A 19,159-nucleotide genomic window follows, 5' to 3' on the forward strand; every position below is an offset into this window, starting at 1 on the left:
CTGAGTTTAAACCACAACAACAGTGTACTCTGTAATTTATTTTTTTATGTTGCAAGGTGCATGTTGAAAAAATGTTGCTTTCTATGACCTAAAATTCTTCACGTAAGAAAATACTTATTTGACAATATGTTTAAAAACAGGGGATTCTCTTCTTACTATCAAAAGAGCCTTAGAAGCCAAGGAGCTAGCACGTCAACAGCTTCGAGACCAGCTAGATGAAGTAGAAAAAGAAACCAGATCTAAACTTCAGGAAATTGATATTTTCAATAATCAACTGAAGGTAATACTAGACTTTTTAGCCCTTTCTTCTAAATGTTCAGTTAATTATTTTCTAACTCGATTATGGAAAAAAATATTGAACTAGGATGGTTGATTTAGAGTGTCAGTTTTGAGAACGTTCTCAAATCTGTCTTTTGGGGGTGGGGTTTGTTGTTGTTTTTTTTTTAAGAAAATACTACTTAACATCCAACTCAGAATTTGAATCAACTTAATCTGCAGAATCTATTTAAGAATAAATTTGAGCTCTGATTCCAGATCTGTGATTGCAAATATGGGATTGCCAGTTTCTGCCCTTTTGCATCAGAGAAGTGCAAGACTGTAGTAGGTCAGCAAAACTGCTGGAATCAGTACTTCAAATTGAAATCTTTATTAAAGAGACTTGATCTTCTACTGACACGCAGAGTTTTTATCTGCTGTTTGTAAGCTCATACTTGTTCCTGAATGTAGTTGTCTGTTGTTTGTGGTTTCATGCTTTATTGATCAGTGTTTTGTTAAAAGTGTGTGATTTTTGTTTATTTCTGCATAAGAAAATGACAGAAATTGTGGAAGTCAGTAGAAGTGTTCTTCAGAGACAAGTTTTAAATCAGTCTTTAGTTACAAACTTATAATAACATTCATTTTTTCATAAAGTATTCTAATTTTCAAGTACTTTATCTGCTAATTCAACTGACGGTTTATCCTGAAAGCTGACTAGAAAAACGCTCAATTTCCTGCAAGGTATAATAAATTGTGCTACAAGCATTTAGAAGGAAAAGCACCACGATAAATACATTAATGTTTCTGCAGTTGTTTTGAAATTAGATCAACTATGATTACATCATATGCTTTAGGATGGAAGGCATGTCTGAAAGAAAGCAATAGCTTGTTTTAATATTAAAGTTATTAATCATTATAGGAAAAGTTAAAAGCTGTGGACCATACCACTACCTGTTTCAATGCCAAGTCAAAGATGACTCTCATGATCTTAGGCAGGGAGGTAGAAAGGGGAGAATCTCTGCAGAGTCATAAGAGCCAAAAGAAGAACAAAATGCGTGCAATTTATTTTAAAAGAAAAGAGAATGGTTTACCTCACATTTTTTTATATATGCTTTTTGGACATATCTTAACATGTTGTGTTTTTTGCGTGTTTGGGTTTTTTGGGGGTTTTTTTGGTTTGTTTTATTTTTAAAATGGAGTCCTTTTGAAGTGTTTTGCAAGTAGATGCGACCAAAGGATATTAATTCTAAAATTAGTGTTGGCATTCGGTTTGATCATAAATGACCTAAACAGTTTATAAATGGGCAGTGGGGTGAGTAATCTTATTACTCTGACAGTAGCAAAAAAAAAAAAAAAAAAACCACACCAAAACAAACAAACAAAATTCAATATTTTAAATATTGAAGGGCTCGACTTAACAAATAACAAGCTAATGATAATTAAAATTTGAAGATGCACATTAAACAAAGACATGGATTTATCAGAATGTCTGCCATCTATCCAAGAATACCTTGACTAATTGTAAACTATTTTGCAATTTAATGGGAAAATTGATTTCTGTGTTCAAATCTTAGTATTTAGAGTTATCACTTCAAATGCTGAAAATTAGTTATGTAGACAGTTCATTGGGAAGACTTCAGCAAGCTTCCTCTGGCTTGAGGATGTTGTGTTCTTCATTTCATAATGTGTAGAAGCAGTGCTTAATAAGATGACCACTTTTTGATGCTGTATGTTGGTATTTTTGCCTTGCTGCTGCTTTCTTTGCTTTCTTGGAAGAGATGAGTTTAAGAGAGGTCATTGTACTATTGAAATTTAGAGGTGGGACCTTAATTCAGAGTTATATCTTCTCCCTTATGTAGTTTCACTAGATGTGCAAGATTTATTTTGGGGGTCCTGCATGATTTTATTACTAGTTTTAGATATCTACAAAGACATATATAGCTTTTCGTGGACTCAGCATGGAATAGTTGTAGTGCTCCCAGTGCCAGTGAAACCACTTAGAAGATGCTATATGTGCAGCAGTGATTTAATGGCAGCTGTTCTTGTGGAGAGAGCTCGTCTTGCATATGAGACTTTATGCACAAAGCTAGTGAAAGGTTTTCTGAGGCTCATGGTTTTATTAGGGTTTGTGTGAAGTGGAAGTTCTGTTCTTAAACCAAGGCGGAACACACCTATCTCTCTTAGGTAATAATATATGCTCAAAACAAAGTAGGCTTAGGAACTTGCCTAATTCTCAGATACTTTCACCTAAACAATCAAAAATCTGTGACAACTTTTAGGAACTGCCACTGGAAAGATGACTGTTACATTTGAAGTAGGTAGGAAATGGCTTATAAATAATTGCTAAATTAATAGCTTCCCTGATTAACAGAAGAATTTTTTGTTTATTTATTAGTAACTGGGTGCATAAATACAGCAGGCTCATTTGGTGCTACAATACCTTACAATTTGTATAATTATCAGTCAGCTGTGTAATGCTCACATTTACATGTAAAACATTTTCAGATAATGTATCAAAAATTCTACCACATCTGAACTCTAAATATAATAAAGTTGTCTTATCTTGTAAACTAAGAGAAAATATGTAAAGATGGGAAATACAGAAATGTTTATTTTTAAAAATGTATTTTTATTAAATGAATTTAAAACTCCATTTTTAATCAAGGCTATTTCTAAGTTATCTTGTAGGTTTAAACCAGACTTTTTTACGATGATCTGCTTTTACATTGTGCTCAGTGTACTGACTCAGAGATGCACATTTGATGGGGTGGCTGTTAGGACAGCAGCACCATAACTGACAGTGTCTTGTGCAGCTTTTGTTCTCTGATAAGTGATGGAGAGGAACTGATGCTTGTCTTGTCTTCTATAATACAGCTAGCTTCTGGACAAAAAGCAGAATGATGTGGTACTGTTTGTCAAGTCCCAGGAAAGAAAAGCATATCTAAATACTCTCTAGGTATATATCATCTTACAGCATTTTGTGCTTATTTCCTACAGGGAGATGGAGTAATACATGTCTTAGTGAAAATGCTTAATTTAATAGAAAACAGAACCAAAATTGTAAATATGTAAGCTACTGCTCTCCGAATACAAGGCATATGCCAAACTAGTTTTGATGAAATGCTTAAGAGGCAGTGAAGTTGACAGCAATGTTAAATTAAAACTTTTGTCATCATTGTTGAGATTTATTCCTTACTGGCCATGAATATTGGTTGCATTATCTTCTATGTGAATATATCCTTAAAGTTTGCAAAATTCAATTTCTGATTCATTCTCTTGAAATAGGCTACACTTGATTTACTGATAGAGAATACAGAATTTGCCATGATAGTACAAGATAAAATGAACAATTTAATTAGTATCTAGTGTGCCTTTTATTGATGAGACTTTAAGTTTTACCTAATATTTCAATATATTTTAGGTTACGGGTCAACTTGTTAACAACATAGTAGTATACAGTGGATTGCACTGCATTTGACTCCATATTACAGTTTTTATGTTCTGCAGTAAATTAATACTTAAGTATTAAATTACCTCATCTTTGCTTCATGTCTTAATAGCATATATGAGTGACTAGGGAGATAAATGAAACGTTTTTTTCCACTGGATCTTTTGTCATCCTTCCAAAACAACTGATTTAAATTTCTTCTGATTAGTCCTTTGGAGCTTAAGTACTTCAGGTACTTTTGTTTCAAGTTAATATCTCAAGAGTTGGAAATGTTCACAGAATTTGGTTCATTTTCAAAAACTTTCTGGAGTATAAAATGTTATTATTATTTCAAAACAGGTAGTTTCAAGTATCTTTGCTGAATATCTTTAGGTAGAACCACATGGTTTCAGGAAACTGTTAGTGCTTGTTTGGCAGAGATGTAGGGACCTTAGCCTGTAGCTGGTCAGATATCCTTTTTAAATCAGATTTGAGGCATTTTATCAGAGAATTAATAGTCTTGTGGATTGTGTCATATTTGGCTACAGAGTAAGTGACTGAGTTTGTAACAAGGTTGAAAGTTGAGCCACTTATTTGTGTCCTGAATTATGTTTGAAGGAGCCTAACTTCCATTACTCATAAAAAAATATTAGCCTAGAAATCTAGTAATTAAAATTGATACAGATATTAGTAAAATGTAACTAGGCACTTGTTTATTTTCTCTACTTTATAAAATAATTCTGTAGAAATGAAGGCTTTATATTAGGTTTCCTGTTTGTATATGTGTAGTCCTACTATAATTTACCTTTACAAATTCTTTCTACATTCAGTGTGAATTTACATTTAAATGTTACAAAGGTCAGTCATTACACACTGTCAAATAAAGCAATAATAATTCTTAATACAGTTCTTGTCTCCAAAGACCAAATAATCATTTCATATAGCATAGAAGAATCAAGTATTTAGAGCTTATCTGTGTTATTGCACAGAAGACAACGAATGAATTAGTGTTTCTGAAATATGTTAGTCTTGCTGAGAAGCTATTTTCAGTGCCTGGAAAAAGTGGTGAACGGTAGAATCAAGTTCTTAAAAATGTTTTACATTTTGTGTCATGTTGCGGTTGTTGTCAGTCCCTGTGTAGTCAGTGTGCACTGGACAAGTCTTGCATATGAATGCCTGTTTACATTTGAGCATTTCTTTCTTCCAGTCAGTGGCAATGGAAGATGCAATGCTGCAGTGCCTGGCAGTTCTCCTGGGCTGCGTCAACTACTTAGACTCCTTTCTAAAGGTCTCCATGCCATACTAAGGCAGTACACAACTATCTCAATCTGAGTGATGAACCTCCTCCAGTTATGTGCTTCACTTTACCATAAACAGATGAGTGTGCAGTGTTTAACTAAGTTAGTATTTAATAAGAGGTGCTAGCACTAAAACATAAAGGGGAAGAGTTTATAATTTGATTCTTTACCTAATCCTTACTGCCTAGATGAGGAGTGTGCCTTGAATTGCAACTTGGGCAAGGTACTAGTTAGTTATTTTTGTCTTTTGTTTACCTGAAACTTCAACATTTTAAGTTACTTGCCTATTTTGGTCATGATGTTTAGAATTTTTAAAAAGTAAACACTTTTATGTTAAGTATTCCTCCACAACACTGTAATTTGTGATTCCAGGTATGAGAGAGATGGTGATACATTCCCTTTTATCAAATCCCCCATAGCTATAATATGGGGTAAAAGGAGGAACTGTCTCTGTCAAGGACAAAGCAGGCACTTTGGGAGCTGGGGAACGGGGTAGAAGAGTATTGCTGTGGGAAAGCCTCAGTGAGCACAAAACTGTAGGGTTCTTTCCTCTGGGATCAAATGCTCTGGTTTGTCTCAAGGGGAGATTTGATGGAAACCTTGTATTGTAATCCCTGGAGTATCCTAAATTCTATTGTTTTTCTGTCAAAAGGCGAAATTTGGGCTTAAACAACTACATTTCTAACGTTAAGGTTTTCATAGCAATATGACTTGTCTGTATATAGTGAATATTACTCTGCTGTATGAAACTCATATTTTAATTCATATTCAATAGTATGTGGGCACCTAAATGTGGCTATTGTAACATCTCAAAATTATACTTGTTAGTCTGTTCGTGAATTAAGTGGAAAGGTAACAATTTCTCTCTGCTTTTAAGGTAAGACATGCTTTGTCCTGCACACCAAAACCAAGCAAAACATTGTTATGTCTTTGGAGTTACAATATACGATTTGTAAATGTACAGCTTTTAAGTTGCTTGTGTCTGTAAGAGATGAGTGTAGGACTGTGCTGAATATTCAGCTGACAAATGTTTCATTCTGTCGACTGTTGAAGTGTTACTATAATTTTGTTCAACTGGTGTTCTATAGCACTGTGGGAGATGCTGATTCTTTCTCCCCCATCCTCCCACTGATACTTGGCAGAGCAACAGAGCATTTATCTGTTGCATGAGATACCGATCAAATCTTTATTTCCTCCTAGCTAATGCAAAGAAGGATACATATTGCATTTTTTTAATCTCCAAAAACATTCCATCCAGTGCTAGGAGTATAAGTTAGGTTAGATTTTCTTAACTGTTACAGGTATGTCACAGAAAAATATCTTCACAAAATACTGAACTAGCACATTGGCTTACTGGGAGAGAGTAATGTATTAAAATATCTGTGAAAAACTTAAATAATTATTAAAATGTCCCTTGAGATCCTCACTTAGCTGAGCATATAGATAAAATGACAAAGTAAGCAAACAAAAGAATTATTTGGACTGGAGTTGACAGCAGCAGCACTTAACTGCTGTGATGCAGCAGTTAATGGTCCTGCTATATGTACTCAGTATGAGAAACTACCTGCTTCAGACAGACATAGAGGCGTGGCACATAGCTACAACTTCCCCAGTTTTCTATTTGGCAGTAAAAGTGGCATATATCATATGTTTAGTGGTGAGATAAACTTACGTGTCTAAACTATAATTAAAATATAAAGTTTGGGCTAGCCTTGTAGTTGGACATCTAGTAGAAGTAAATAATGTTTGGTGCACAGATATGTTGGAAGTTGTAACTTGGTTTTATGTATTTGTGAATTCAGGAAGTTTATCTGAAGAGGGAAAAATACCAATATTCTGAATTAGATGTAGATTCTTCCTGATTCTGCATATATAGATGAACTGAATCATTCTTTCTAGTTTACAAATTTCCTGTTAAACAATAAACTAAGCTCAGATACTTGCATCTGGGTTGTCTCACTTAAAGCTTTTTGGGATTTATTGAGATTTTTTTGTTTACCTATGATAGCCTTCATACTCTTCCAGAATTTTAGTTCCTCCTTCTTTGCCTAGTGATTATTTCTATTTACTGCTCAAACAACAGAGTTTGGGATAAAGATGCAAAGGGAAAGAGAAAACAAACCTGGAAAGCTCTGTTGTCTAAATAGATTAAAATTTTGCAAGTAACAACAGGCTATCTTCAGTGTTGCCTTATTAGAAATGCGTGACTATCCTAGATCTCTGTTCAGTAGCAGGAGGAGTTCTTGTTGGCCAGGACTCAGAATATTGAGCTTCTTGGCATGCAAAGTTAAGTGGCAGGAGGGGACATGAATGTGAAGGAAAGCTAGAGCAAGTAGAACAACAAAGGATTTCTAAACAGGAGCCTGTGCTAAAGCTGAACTAAACGCGGGAGTCAGAAACCTGTGCTTTGGATAGCAGTCTCTTTACCCAGAAAAGAGAAACAGCTTGTTAAAAGTCATGAATACTAGTCAAGATACTTGATACTTCACAGAAATAGTATTTTCAGTTTCAAGAGCTTTGTAGGCACTTAATTTTATGGATTTCTGCATTCTACAAAAATTTGTAATACTGTTGGCCAGGTGGAAAACTACTTTCAGCTGTGCCATTTTCTAATGTGTCCTTTCAGATGAATGCTTGTAAATCACTCCATTGCTAATTTTCTTATGGTTGTATATTTGTCCTTTGCACTTGTACATACTTTTTGATACAAATAAGGGTTCAGGTGATCGTGTAGAGAAGATAGGGACTGTGATTCCCCTGAAGAAGTTAATCTGAAACAAGGATCAAATCCTTTGTACCTTAATATATTACAAGTGTAACAACATTAAAGAAGCTGAATTAATAACATACAGTTATTGGAAAGGACTGTTCACTCTAGTTAGCACCTCAGAAACTTATAGTCTGGTCAGAGGCCACCTCTAGCTCCAGGTGCAGTTGACCAACTGTGTGTTCACTGCAATCTCCCAATCCCTTTATTTTCTCATTGTTCTGTATGGGCCAACTACTAAAAAACCCATTATGTTCAATATTGCTAATGTATTTCCTTTTTTAGTAGCCCTTTTCCTTAGTCCAAAATAAGGCTATGCATGAATGTCTATAACCATGGGCATTCAGAGTTTAAAAATTTTCCCAAAGGCAATATCCTGCCTGAATAATTCTGGTGATTTTTGCAAGCGTCGTTTATTTTACATTCTGTTATATCCATTCTAGATCCTAACTATCTACTAAGCTTTAATGTGACTGTGGAAAATAATGATGATCATAAAATATGGTATTGCCCAAATTATCTCTGTATTTCAGTGAGTTTCATGGCCTTAGCAGAATTTTAATTAAAACTTGTGTAAGAACTCTTTGTATCTCTTTAATGATGTTGAATTCAGTTTTCATTGAATTTAAAATTGAGGATCATTAATGAAATGAAACTCAGAGCTAGGATACAAGGTTCAACTTAACTTTTTTTTAAGCTTTCATCCATATGTCAGAAGTGTTTTTAATACCTTGCAAAGGACATATGCTACTCCTCTTCATAATGTAGTTATTTTGACATTGTAAAATTTGATGTTGCACAGTGTGCATTCAGCACTAATGCATGTATTACTTTCACTAACTAAAATTTCTAGTCACAGTGCAAACACAGTCTGTAAATAAACAAGTATTAACTTTCAACGTTTATGAACCTATAGCTAAGAAGCTACTAATGTTGTGAAATTAGCTTACTGAAACTTTTCTCATTTTGACCCTTTCAATCACTTGATATTTAGTTTTGTTGTGAGTTTTTTTTTCTCTTATGCAATTTTCTACATTTTGGTCAGTGCATGAGGATAGTTACATGAAGTCTTCGTGTGGCTAATTTGTAGATTGTGAATTTCTGAAAAACTAGCCAAATACTTTCAAGATTAACTCTTTTAATCCCCGAACAAAGATAAAGCTTTTAAGGATAAAAGAGCTAAACAAACCTGCATAATGTGAGTCATAGCATATTTCAATAAAAGTAGACATTATTGAGATACAGATTTAGAAACAATGTCCTGCTACAAACTTTTTCTGCATATTTTTGTCTGTACTATATTTTAAAACATATAAATTTTTTAAAGTGAACTATTTTCAATGAAAAATTTCAGTTGTCACAAGTAAAGTTATCCTTTTTTTTCTTATGCTACTGAGGAGTTCAGACACAAAATTCTAGTTTATATAAAGAGATTGCAGATAAAACTTGTATTTCTGTTAAGAGGTGTTAATGCAGAAAACAAATCTTGAGGAAAAGGTAATGTTTTTATAATTATTTATATTCTAAATGTTTCAGGCAATATCTTTCCAGTTAAGTAAACTGACTTGTATATGGATGAATAGTCTCTGTGCCATGATTCATCCTGAAGACAATGCTTAAGGAATTCAGTCTCCTGGGTACAAAACAGTCCTGAAGGTTCTTTAGTAAATCACCATTAATTTCAAAAGAAAACTAATTAACTGAAACAGTTGCTATTATAAGGTAGATTTTTGTACAGAATTTAATAAATGAATTTGACAGACCAGCAAACAAAATAAAACATAAGTGACTTTTCAGATTCTTTGTCAAACTTTTGTGAACTTTTTAAAGTCCCATTTAGAAAAGGCTTTTTTGTTTCTTAACCCTTCTAACATCTCAGGTTATATGGATAAAAATAGGAAAACAGTAAGTGGTTTCTAGACCTTTGAAATCTACCTTAAATGTCTGCTAATGCATTTGGCAGCACTGTAAGTTTGAACAGAGATACCCAACCATTTGCAAGTTTTGTTAACTCACAATGAAATATATGGGACCATTAGTTACGATTCACATACTAGATGTTTACACATATTTTACTTTTTTCTCTAGGAGCTGAGAGAAATACATAACAAACAGCAACTACAGAAGCAAAAGAACTTGGAAGCTGAGAGACTGAAACAGAAGGAACAAGAAAGGAAGACAGTAGAACTGGAAAAGCAAAAAGAAGCTCAAAGGTAACAAACTCTAAGCCCTTTCTGTAGAGGTGTTAGAGTGCAAAGCATTTTGCAAACAAATAACATAAACTGCATTCCCAGTAGCATAATCTGATTGCAAATAATATATTGCTAAATGGCAAGAATACTCAAGACCTTGACCAAGCTTCATTTCAGTGCAGATGATCCCTTTTATAACTCAGGGAATCTCTTGATTTATCCTTGAATGAGAAGTGTGCTGTGGAGATGAGCTTCTACATCTGTTTGTGACTCTTAACTGTCAACATACAGATTTCAGCTGTGTTACTTAAATGTGTAGTCTACTTCTACACCTAGAGAGGTTCTTGAACAGTCTAACTATCAGAAAAACTAATATTTTTCTGCTACGTACTTGGACATTTGTTTTCTACTTATATTTATACTGTATTTATGTAAAATGAATGGCATGTAGGCTAGCAACCAATTAGATTCTGACATCATTTATCAGTAGCTGTTTGATTTAATTGGTAGCAATCGTGGGGTTTTTATACTCCTAATGTAGACAGATGTGGCATAAGAGACAAAAACAAAGGCCTGGAACAAGAGGTCTTAAATTACTGGTTATAGCATTACATGGATTGTGACCTAAAGTAAATTGATAGCCTGTGTTACTACTTGGTAAGTCAAGCTAATTTTTGCATTTCAGGCAAAACCAAAATGAGGTCTCAGTGAAAACCGTTATCTTCAAACAGAAATCTTATACATACAAAGCAATTAAGTTCAGATAATTCTTAAATCATTTACATAAAGCCTATGCCTTTAAAAATCTTAAATATCAACTTCAGAAATAGCAAACTTTCTAAGAAAACAGCTTTCTATCACAAAGAAATAACTACACTAAGTATGGTAATTGGAGTTGAAAAGTTGGAACTTTCCTTAAAAATAAGAAGGCTGCTGAGGTACTGGAAGTGTAGGAATGCTAAAATATTGTATTTCAGAATATTAAATAAAATACACCACTTTCCTCCAGAAAAATGGAAATTTAAAAACCAGATTTTAAAAAAGGAAAAACTTCTGCCATGGAAAGCTTCATGTCTGACTTTTCATGCTAGTTGAGCATTCAGACATTATTGGTAATGCAAAGCTTCATGCTGCCCAAATATCCAAGCTTCTAAATAGTTGTAATTGGTATACCTGATAATGAGCAGTCTATCGGTCTTACTGATTTCCAACAGACACCAAAGTGAATAAGGTAAATGATTAATACTCATAACCTGGATGCTGCCCCATGATTACGGGAGTATGCTGCCTTTTAATAGCTCTAGTGAAAGCAATGCAAGAAAGAATAATCTAAGATCATAATTATGTGCACTTTAACCTTTGGCTTAATGGATAACCACAATCACTTTATACTGAGAACCATCTTAACAATTTTTTGTTGGTAATTATGCACTGAGTTGTGCACGTAACTTAATTGAGCAAAGATACAGACATACATATTTGGGGATGGTAAAGGTCTTTTTGAAGATGTCTTATGGCTAATTAGTCTTATTTATCTTAAGGCTAATTCCATGCACACTTGTATGATTGTGGGAGTAATATACAGTTCAGAGGGGAAAAAAACCCTACATTTGAGTAAAATGAATAGAACTTACTCTTGGTGTTTGGGATAAGAAACATATAAGCCAACTGTATCCTGGGCTGCATCAAGAGAAGTGTGGCCAGCAGGTTGAGGGAGAGGATTCTTCCCCTGGGTAAGTGGGTAAATCCCACATTAGAGGTCATATTTCACAGTAATGAACACATCAGGAATCCCGAAGTAAGGAAAAGAGCAGAATGTCAGGTTTTCTGTTCCTAACCCCAAGCTGTGGTGCTCACCCCTAGGCCTGTGTTTCTTGAGCTTCTCTGTCTCTTATTCCCTTCCTTGTCTTCAGCTCATGATACTAGCTTCCATAACAATCAAACAAAAAAATTCTGCAGCTTCTGTGAAAGGAAAAAAGAAATCACACATACCTTGCACCCCCACCACCCCAGGATACATTTTCATCAGCTCTTTTCGCTCCAGTAGTTAGAGCAAATTTGTTTTATAAGTATGGGAAGACTTAACCACTCTACTAGAACATAATTAAAAACTCAATTTCTCATTTAAAGCCTATCTGACTAAACTCACCAGGTAAGACACCACTCAAAAGAAAATTGAGCTCTGTATGCCAGTGTGATGCAGCTTCAGTGTTGCAACAAAACTGTTGAGTAATTTTGGCTCTGAATACTTTGCAAATGAATGTACAAAGGACAAATTCAGCAATTAAGATAGGATATTTGTCAGAACAGTGAATTTATTAACTTGTTAGATGACTTTACACTGAAGGCAGAAAAGTGTGGCAGTATTTCATAAAGGAGGAAGTGATATCCTTCACACTGGTGTCCTAACCTCTACTCATGGTATACTGATGTGGAATATTAAAATGGTATCAACAATATCATTGAGAACCAAAGATTTTTTTTGAGCTCGTAAGTTAGTAGATGCCATCTTAAACAGATACTGGGTACCTTCACATCTCTCAGAAAGTATTCCTGTTAACTCCAAACTTACATTGATAGGGATGAGATTTTTGCCCTCTGTTGCCAACCTACTGTTTGGAGAGTGGATTTTTCCCCCCAAGGAATTATTTTTTCTTTCACATGTTTTTTGGCCGGGAATTTATGTTGTCTTTGGACAAAATATGTTCTATATAGTAGGCTAAGTCTGTAATGACCAGCTTGTTACACATTTGTCATTAATTTTGTAAGTATGAAGAAAGTATAGAAGTGGAATAGGTCATGGAACAAAATAAAGCACACTATGCATCTGTTATAGCCCTTTAGAGTTACCTTTATTGGTGCAAATTGTTTCTAGCAGAGAATATTTATTCTTTTCTTCTGTTGTCTTGTCCTGTGTTGGAAGGGAAGGACTTGATAGCTTTCACAGTTGGGAATATGAAATTTTCGGAATAGTTCTGTAAGAGCTTGCAGATACTTTTACACCTTGCCCCTCAACAGGAGGATCAGGACTGCTGTATTTTCTGATTACCGCTTTCTTTTTTTTCCTGATTTGGCTATTTTGAGTCTTACCTAGGGATGCTTGTGGCTTTGAGAAAATAAGCAGAACCATTTCATTTCATCAATATTTCTGACTTCTTCCCGCATTTTAGAGCTGAAGTCAGTGCTGAGCAGATAAAAATTGAAGTGTATAATTTGCTGCTTATTGGGTTTCAGAGAAAACTTTATGCTAAGAATTCATTATTGAAAATGTCTGGTGATAGCTGTAGTTGGTATCTACAGGCCTAGATTAAATAAAAGGAATTGTGGAGCAAATGAAAATGGTAACTTTCAGTGCTGATATAATGGGATACTCAGATTGCTTGAATTAGACTGGGAAGAGATTTTCAAAAGCAGCCTTGCAGTTACATGGAACTGAAGGGCTTATGTCTGGCTTTGTAGATGCCAAGGAGTTTTGTTTCTTCAGCCAAAGGATACTTTTTTTTTTCCCCTCTTCCTCCTTTCTCCATATGGTTTATCACTTAAAACAACTGCATAGGATTTATGAATCCCATGGAGAACTATGAAAAGAGAATACACAAATATTGCTGAATTCCCAAGTTGAGACTCAGGTGATGTTGAGTTGAAGAGGTGGAACTGAAAGTGTTAAGATACTGAATGTTATAAAGCTTATGATTTTCAGAGCATTGCGAGCTGAGTAAGACTGTTCTAGGACACCTGTGTAAAGTTTCATGCAATAATTAGAAAAAGACAGGTAACTATTTGTTTTCATGTCACTGTAGAGGAGAAGAGATTACAGCCTCAATAAAGAAGGTAAAGTTTAGCATTTACAAATTTCTGAAGAACTCTTTACAAGAGAAAATAGTTTCGAATGTTTTTTCCCATCTTACATTCAGCTGCAAAACATAACTAGTTTATCATTTCTGTATACTCAGGTTGCTATGTACCTCTTTTAGAACTTTGTGGAATTGTATTGTAAAGGTACAGAGTTGATATGTGAGTTAAAATAAAAAATGATATTAAGGGTAGTTTTTTCAATGCAAAGACAAAGCAGCTCAAGGTAATGGAGGCCTGCACTTAGTAGTAGGTTACACGAAATAGTGTTCCGTCACTTGTCTGAGTCACAAGTCTTTCTTCATGAATACATATGGAGTCGTAGCAAATGTTCCTGAATATTTCTCCTTTGCTCTCTAGGAATTATTGTGTAAGAAGGTATTGTGACGTGGTTGATAAATCACCAAAATAAAATTAACAGCTCTTATAAGGTATGCAAAAGCCATAAAGAGTACACTTTATACTACAGATCACACACAAGGGCAACTAACTTTTATGGTCTTTTGTCTGACTGGCTTAAAAAAAACCCACTTTAATTGTCCAACAGGCGAATCCAGGAACGCGATAAACAGCGACTAGATCGAGTGCAACCAGAAGAAGAACTTCAGTGGCAAAAAAAAATTCAGGAAGATGAAAAGCAAAAAAGGGAAGAAATAACCAAGAAGAAGGAAAGTGAGGATAAGGGGAAACAGGAAATGCAAGAGAAACTGAGTAAGCTTTTCCAACCACATCAAGAGCCAATCAAGCCAGCTGTCCAGGCTCCTTGGTCAAATGCAGGTAGAGTTAAAAATCAAGAAATGCAGTTGCACATGCCTCCTGAACAATTATTTTCTGGTTTGTCTTTCCATTTAATACAGAAGAATATTATGTTTCAAGATTGGATTGCTAGCCTGATTAAAGTAAATCATGTATGGATTGAGGTCTGGACTCCAAAAAGTTTTTCTTTTAGACTTCAATATTCTTCCTAAAGTATGGTGTTTAGCAGACTGTAAAGGACAGTTGATGAGACCTATAGTATCAATTGAAGATAAAATCTTAGCTGTAAGTTGTTGTAAGATCTTGATGCAAGATGTCAAAAATTATTTCTGTACTTTTCTTTACAATTCTTATTTTGGTGTGGAACATATGCCCTGGGATTTTTTAGAGTAGTAGCAATATGTAATTTTATTTAGTTAGTCCTTTTTCGTATTTCCCGTTCCATGTGCATGTTACTTACTCAACAAATGACCTGAAGTTTAATTCCCTTTTTTCTGCTACATACGCAATCACTTTCAGCTGAGAGCTTTTTCTCTGCATTATAGCCTGATTTTTGCCCATATTGGGAATCATGGTTCCCCCCGTAAGTGGCTTTGATACATATACAAGAGAACTGATTGGGAATGTAATATTTGTTTAAATATTTGATCAAAGAATTGTGTAAAAGGGAAATTACCTTCTATCGTCTAGCCCAAATCTAGAATTGACAATCAAATATGTCCTCTTGCTAGGTTTTATTTGTGCAGAGTAGCAGAGGGCACTTTTATGACTGAATAGGCAAAATAAGAAGCACATTATACAAGAGCAATTTAGCTTATATCTTTGGGGTTTTTCTTTATTTTTTGTTTCTAACAATGCATCTTTAGCATGTAATTTTTTTAAAACACCATCTGTAAGTGACCTCTTTCCAGCCAGTCTGTGTGTACTAGGACATTTTGAAACATCTTTCTTGGAAGTATAATCAGGTTGCAAATGAAGCTGCTACACAAACAGGCTCTAAAAGTATTTGGGATACCTTTGCTATATGCAAGAACATCACTGTTTGAGTTGAACCTATGGCTGACCAGATTTAACCTACAAAAGCATTTGAGAAGTCATGTATGTTGCATCATAAGTACATGATTCTTTCTATGAAAATAGTTGTATATATCATAGAAGTTAAAATATAGTAATATTTTACCTGATGTTTAGAAGAGAAAATAGTAAGAAAAATGTATTTAAATAATTCATTTTAATATTTCCGCTTCTGTAAAAGGGGGATAATACACTTCCTGCAGACAATGTAAGGTTTGTTAAGTTTTGTCTCCACTTTCACCTCATTTTTCAAATACTTAAAAATAATGTGTTTTGATTTTCCTTTGTATCTGTTTTTTTTTTCCTTTGCTCAGAAAAAGCTCCTTTAACCATTTCTGCTCAGGAGGATGTAAAAATAGTGTATTATAGAGCACTGTATCCTTTCGAATCAAGAAGCCACGACGAAATCACTATTCAGCCTGGCGACATAGTCATGGTAAGAAGGGATTGTGATGTTGCTTGAAAAAATGACTTAAACTTTTGCTCTTGTATGCTTGAATTTATATATGGCAAGATTTTTTACAGACTCAAGAAAAATACTTCATTGAATTTCAAAATGATGTGATACGACACAGTAACCCTTTAATAATAATGGATAGATTCTTACAGGAAGTGTAAAGTTTAAACATAATCTATGAGTAGATCATATCAGTTTTAGTATGCTGAGCTATGTGTGTGTCTCAATGTATTTGACTCTCAAAGGTTCCTATACAGAAGTTACCTCAGTGAGAGATTTTTTGTTCTCCAGGGTACCTAGGAAATAAACTTACAGTTATTTTCTATTGAGAGAGTAGCTATTTTGTGTGGAATCAAAAACTGGCTTTCATAAATAAAGTATGTTTCTAGTAAGAAATTTACCTTTTTATAAGAATAGTACCAAAGCAGTGTAAAATTTTGAATTTGAAAAATTGCCTTTATTAAGAGAATGTGATGTCTAGTATAATACTATGTGAAACGGTTACACTAAACTACAAGATGACTACACTTCTGTCATGATCACATAAACATTAACATAGTCTTTGTATGGTGGTGATACTTCTTTGGTAATACTGGAAATTTTTATGCAACTCTTTTGGTGACAGTTTTTGACATAATCTAACATAATTGTAACTTGGGATTGTTTGTATGATAATTTAGTCTTTTTTTTTAAATCTACTTAACTCTTTTGTGAGATACTTTTACATTTATTTTAAAGAGGGTATACAGTAGGTAAAATGTAAATTCTAAAAATGGAAACTTCAAAACCTAAAAATTTGGTTGCAGGTGTGTTGGTACAGAATAATTGCCTTTTTTTTTTAAGTAGATGATGGGATATGGGCATATGGTTAACTTATAACTGTTCTGTTAAACTCTAAAGCAATATTCTGCTTTTGTCTCTAATCTCTAAAATTATAGTTCTGTTGTTAATGACTGCAGTTATTAAATGTGTATATTAATATTAATAAATTACTAGTATGATCTTAACATGCATATGTCTATTCATAACGAAAATTCCTAGTGTAACTATTAAATGATACCTTGTTCACTGTGGGAAAGTGTATTCATTATAGTGTTCTACACAGCAAAACAGATTTTAAGAGCTATTGCGTTTTGGCATAGTTCAATAAGAATGGATTTTGGAAAAACTGCACTCTGTAGACTCACATAAATTGTAAGGTGTAATGATAACTATTTTTTAAAACACATGTATTCTGGGGAGATGAGCATCTCTCAGCCTTTTTGGTTTGGGGTATTTTTTTTTTTTTTAATTGATTCAGCTCTCTCACACTGAAGTGTTTGTAGCATTAGAATCTGCTTTGGAAAACAAAAGGTGGATCCTGGATTAGTAGCACTACTGAATGACTCAGGAAGAGGCCCAATGCCATTCTGAATAGCAGTGCAATGCGGTGGTGTTCTGCATCAAGAAATAGTATTGGTCAGTCAGCTGTTAAATGACAGAGGACACAGGTACATGTGTTGCCTTAGGCTATTGAAAAATGCTGTGTTTTCTTGCTTTCTTGGAAAATAGATTGTAGTTTAGGCATATAAGTGAACTGTTTTTTTTCCTTGAGGAAGAGCGATCACTATTAGGTAGACTTGCAGGGAAATAACATCTTTGCCAAAAGATATGATTTTAGGGAGCATTTCACACATTTTAAATAGAGACTTTGAGGTAATGTGAGTCTTTCTGTATGTTACTTTTGGACTTTCTTTTAATTTACTCTACAAAAGTAGGGTAACTACTCTCAATTTTCTTTATTTAACTTACTTTTGACAGTAATTAAACCTGATGACTGATTCTTGTGGGATTTATCTCCTGCTCTGTAGTAATTGCTTAAATGGGCTACTCTTAGAAAAGTTGATGTAAGAAAGACACTTTTGTGAAATGTGTTATAATTCTGCCTTGCTTTAAATCATTGCTTTCCTGATGGAGGTTAAAAGGGAATGGGTAAGTGTGCTATATGACTGTTAGGAAGTCTATGCAATTTATTCATTTTCGTAAATACAGATTTTGTTACCATGTAGTTTACTTGTTTTTGAATTCACCTAGGGTAAAATTAACAAACTAGCTCCCACTGTCAAAAGTAATTTAAGTGCAATGGACCAGAACTTACTTTTGATAATGGGCATTTGGACTCCTAGACTCTTCTCTGTCCTTAAGTGTTTGTCGTGTCCTGTGGTTCTAAAAGGTTCAAGTCAGTTATGTTTTTTGGAAAATAGTAATTTACAAGCTTACATGTTAAAGTGTGTCTAATGTATGACATAAATGCGACTCTGTAGTTAAGCTGACATGTACAGTTAGGAGTTTACTGTGTGCCACAAAGTAAGTATTGCTTAGAATAACTGTGTTCTAACATAGGCAAATTTAGTGCTTCACCATTTTAAAACTTATAAATGGCTTTGTGTGTGCAGGCTTGTGCAATCATGTCCTGTAATCATACAGTTGTACAGAAGATACCACCTAAACTGTAACTGCTATTAGCAAAGAATCCAGCTGAAGCCCAAATCCACTGACTGCGCACATGGGAACCAGGCCTAAATCCTGGATGTAAATAAGACTGCAGAATTTATGTCAGAATGACTTGTGGCTTTAATAGACGTATAGCTTGTAAATAGTTTTTACAGCACTGTAATGCACTTTTACACTGTGCATGAATCTTGAGACCTGTCTTGGTGGAAATGAGGGAGAAGGATGAGGGTTTATTCTGGAAGGAAAAGTATTTGCAAATTTGAGGAGGGCTTTCTTCTGCCTGACTTTCCAGTACATGTTAGTTATCTGTAGCACTGATGCATCTTGTGTAATGGTTCAGAGAATGTGTGGGATGTGGGCAGTACTTTTTTAATTCTTCCACTTTGTAATTGCAGGATTTTTGTATTTCCTTTTAACTTGGATTTCTGCTTTCTCTGCTTCTTACCTTTCTATGTACTTTAAATTTCTTTCACTGTAAGCTAGATTGTTCATACTCCTAACTATAACTTAATCAAACTTTTGTCTGGGAACAGATATTCTGAGCCAAGAAAGCCATGCCTCTTTCCGGACTCTGTCTATTCAAGAAGT

The 19,159-nt window shown here is 34.3% G+C and overlaps 1 protein-coding gene across 6 annotated transcripts in view; it reads left to right on the top strand.

Annotated features, from left to right (window-relative positions):
• ITSN1 (intersectin 1) overlaps positions 1-19,159 on the top strand; it is a 148,398-nt gene that overhangs the window by 71,375 nt on the left and 57,864 nt on the right. For 5 of the 6 annotated variants that reach the window (XM_074858259.1, XM_074858263.1, XM_074858264.1 and 2 more), the window contains 5 exons: positions 141-280; positions 4,890-4,970; positions 9,836-9,960; positions 14,339-14,568; positions 15,936-16,057. In XM_074858259.1, coding sequence (XP_074714360.1) covers positions 141-280; positions 4,890-4,970; positions 9,836-9,960; positions 14,339-14,568; positions 15,936-16,057 — 698 coding nt within the window. The remainder of the gene's footprint in view (positions 1-140; positions 281-4,889; positions 4,971-9,835; positions 9,961-14,338; positions 14,569-15,935; positions 16,058-19,159) is intronic. The other variant, XM_074858260.1, reaches the window with a different exon arrangement.

Source organism: Strix uralensis, chromosome 2 (assembly GCF_047716275.1).
Source record: "Strix uralensis isolate ZFMK-TIS-50842 chromosome 2, bStrUra1, whole genome shotgun sequence".
Lineage (NCBI taxonomy): Eukaryota > Metazoa > Chordata > Aves > Strigiformes > Strigidae > Strix > Strix uralensis.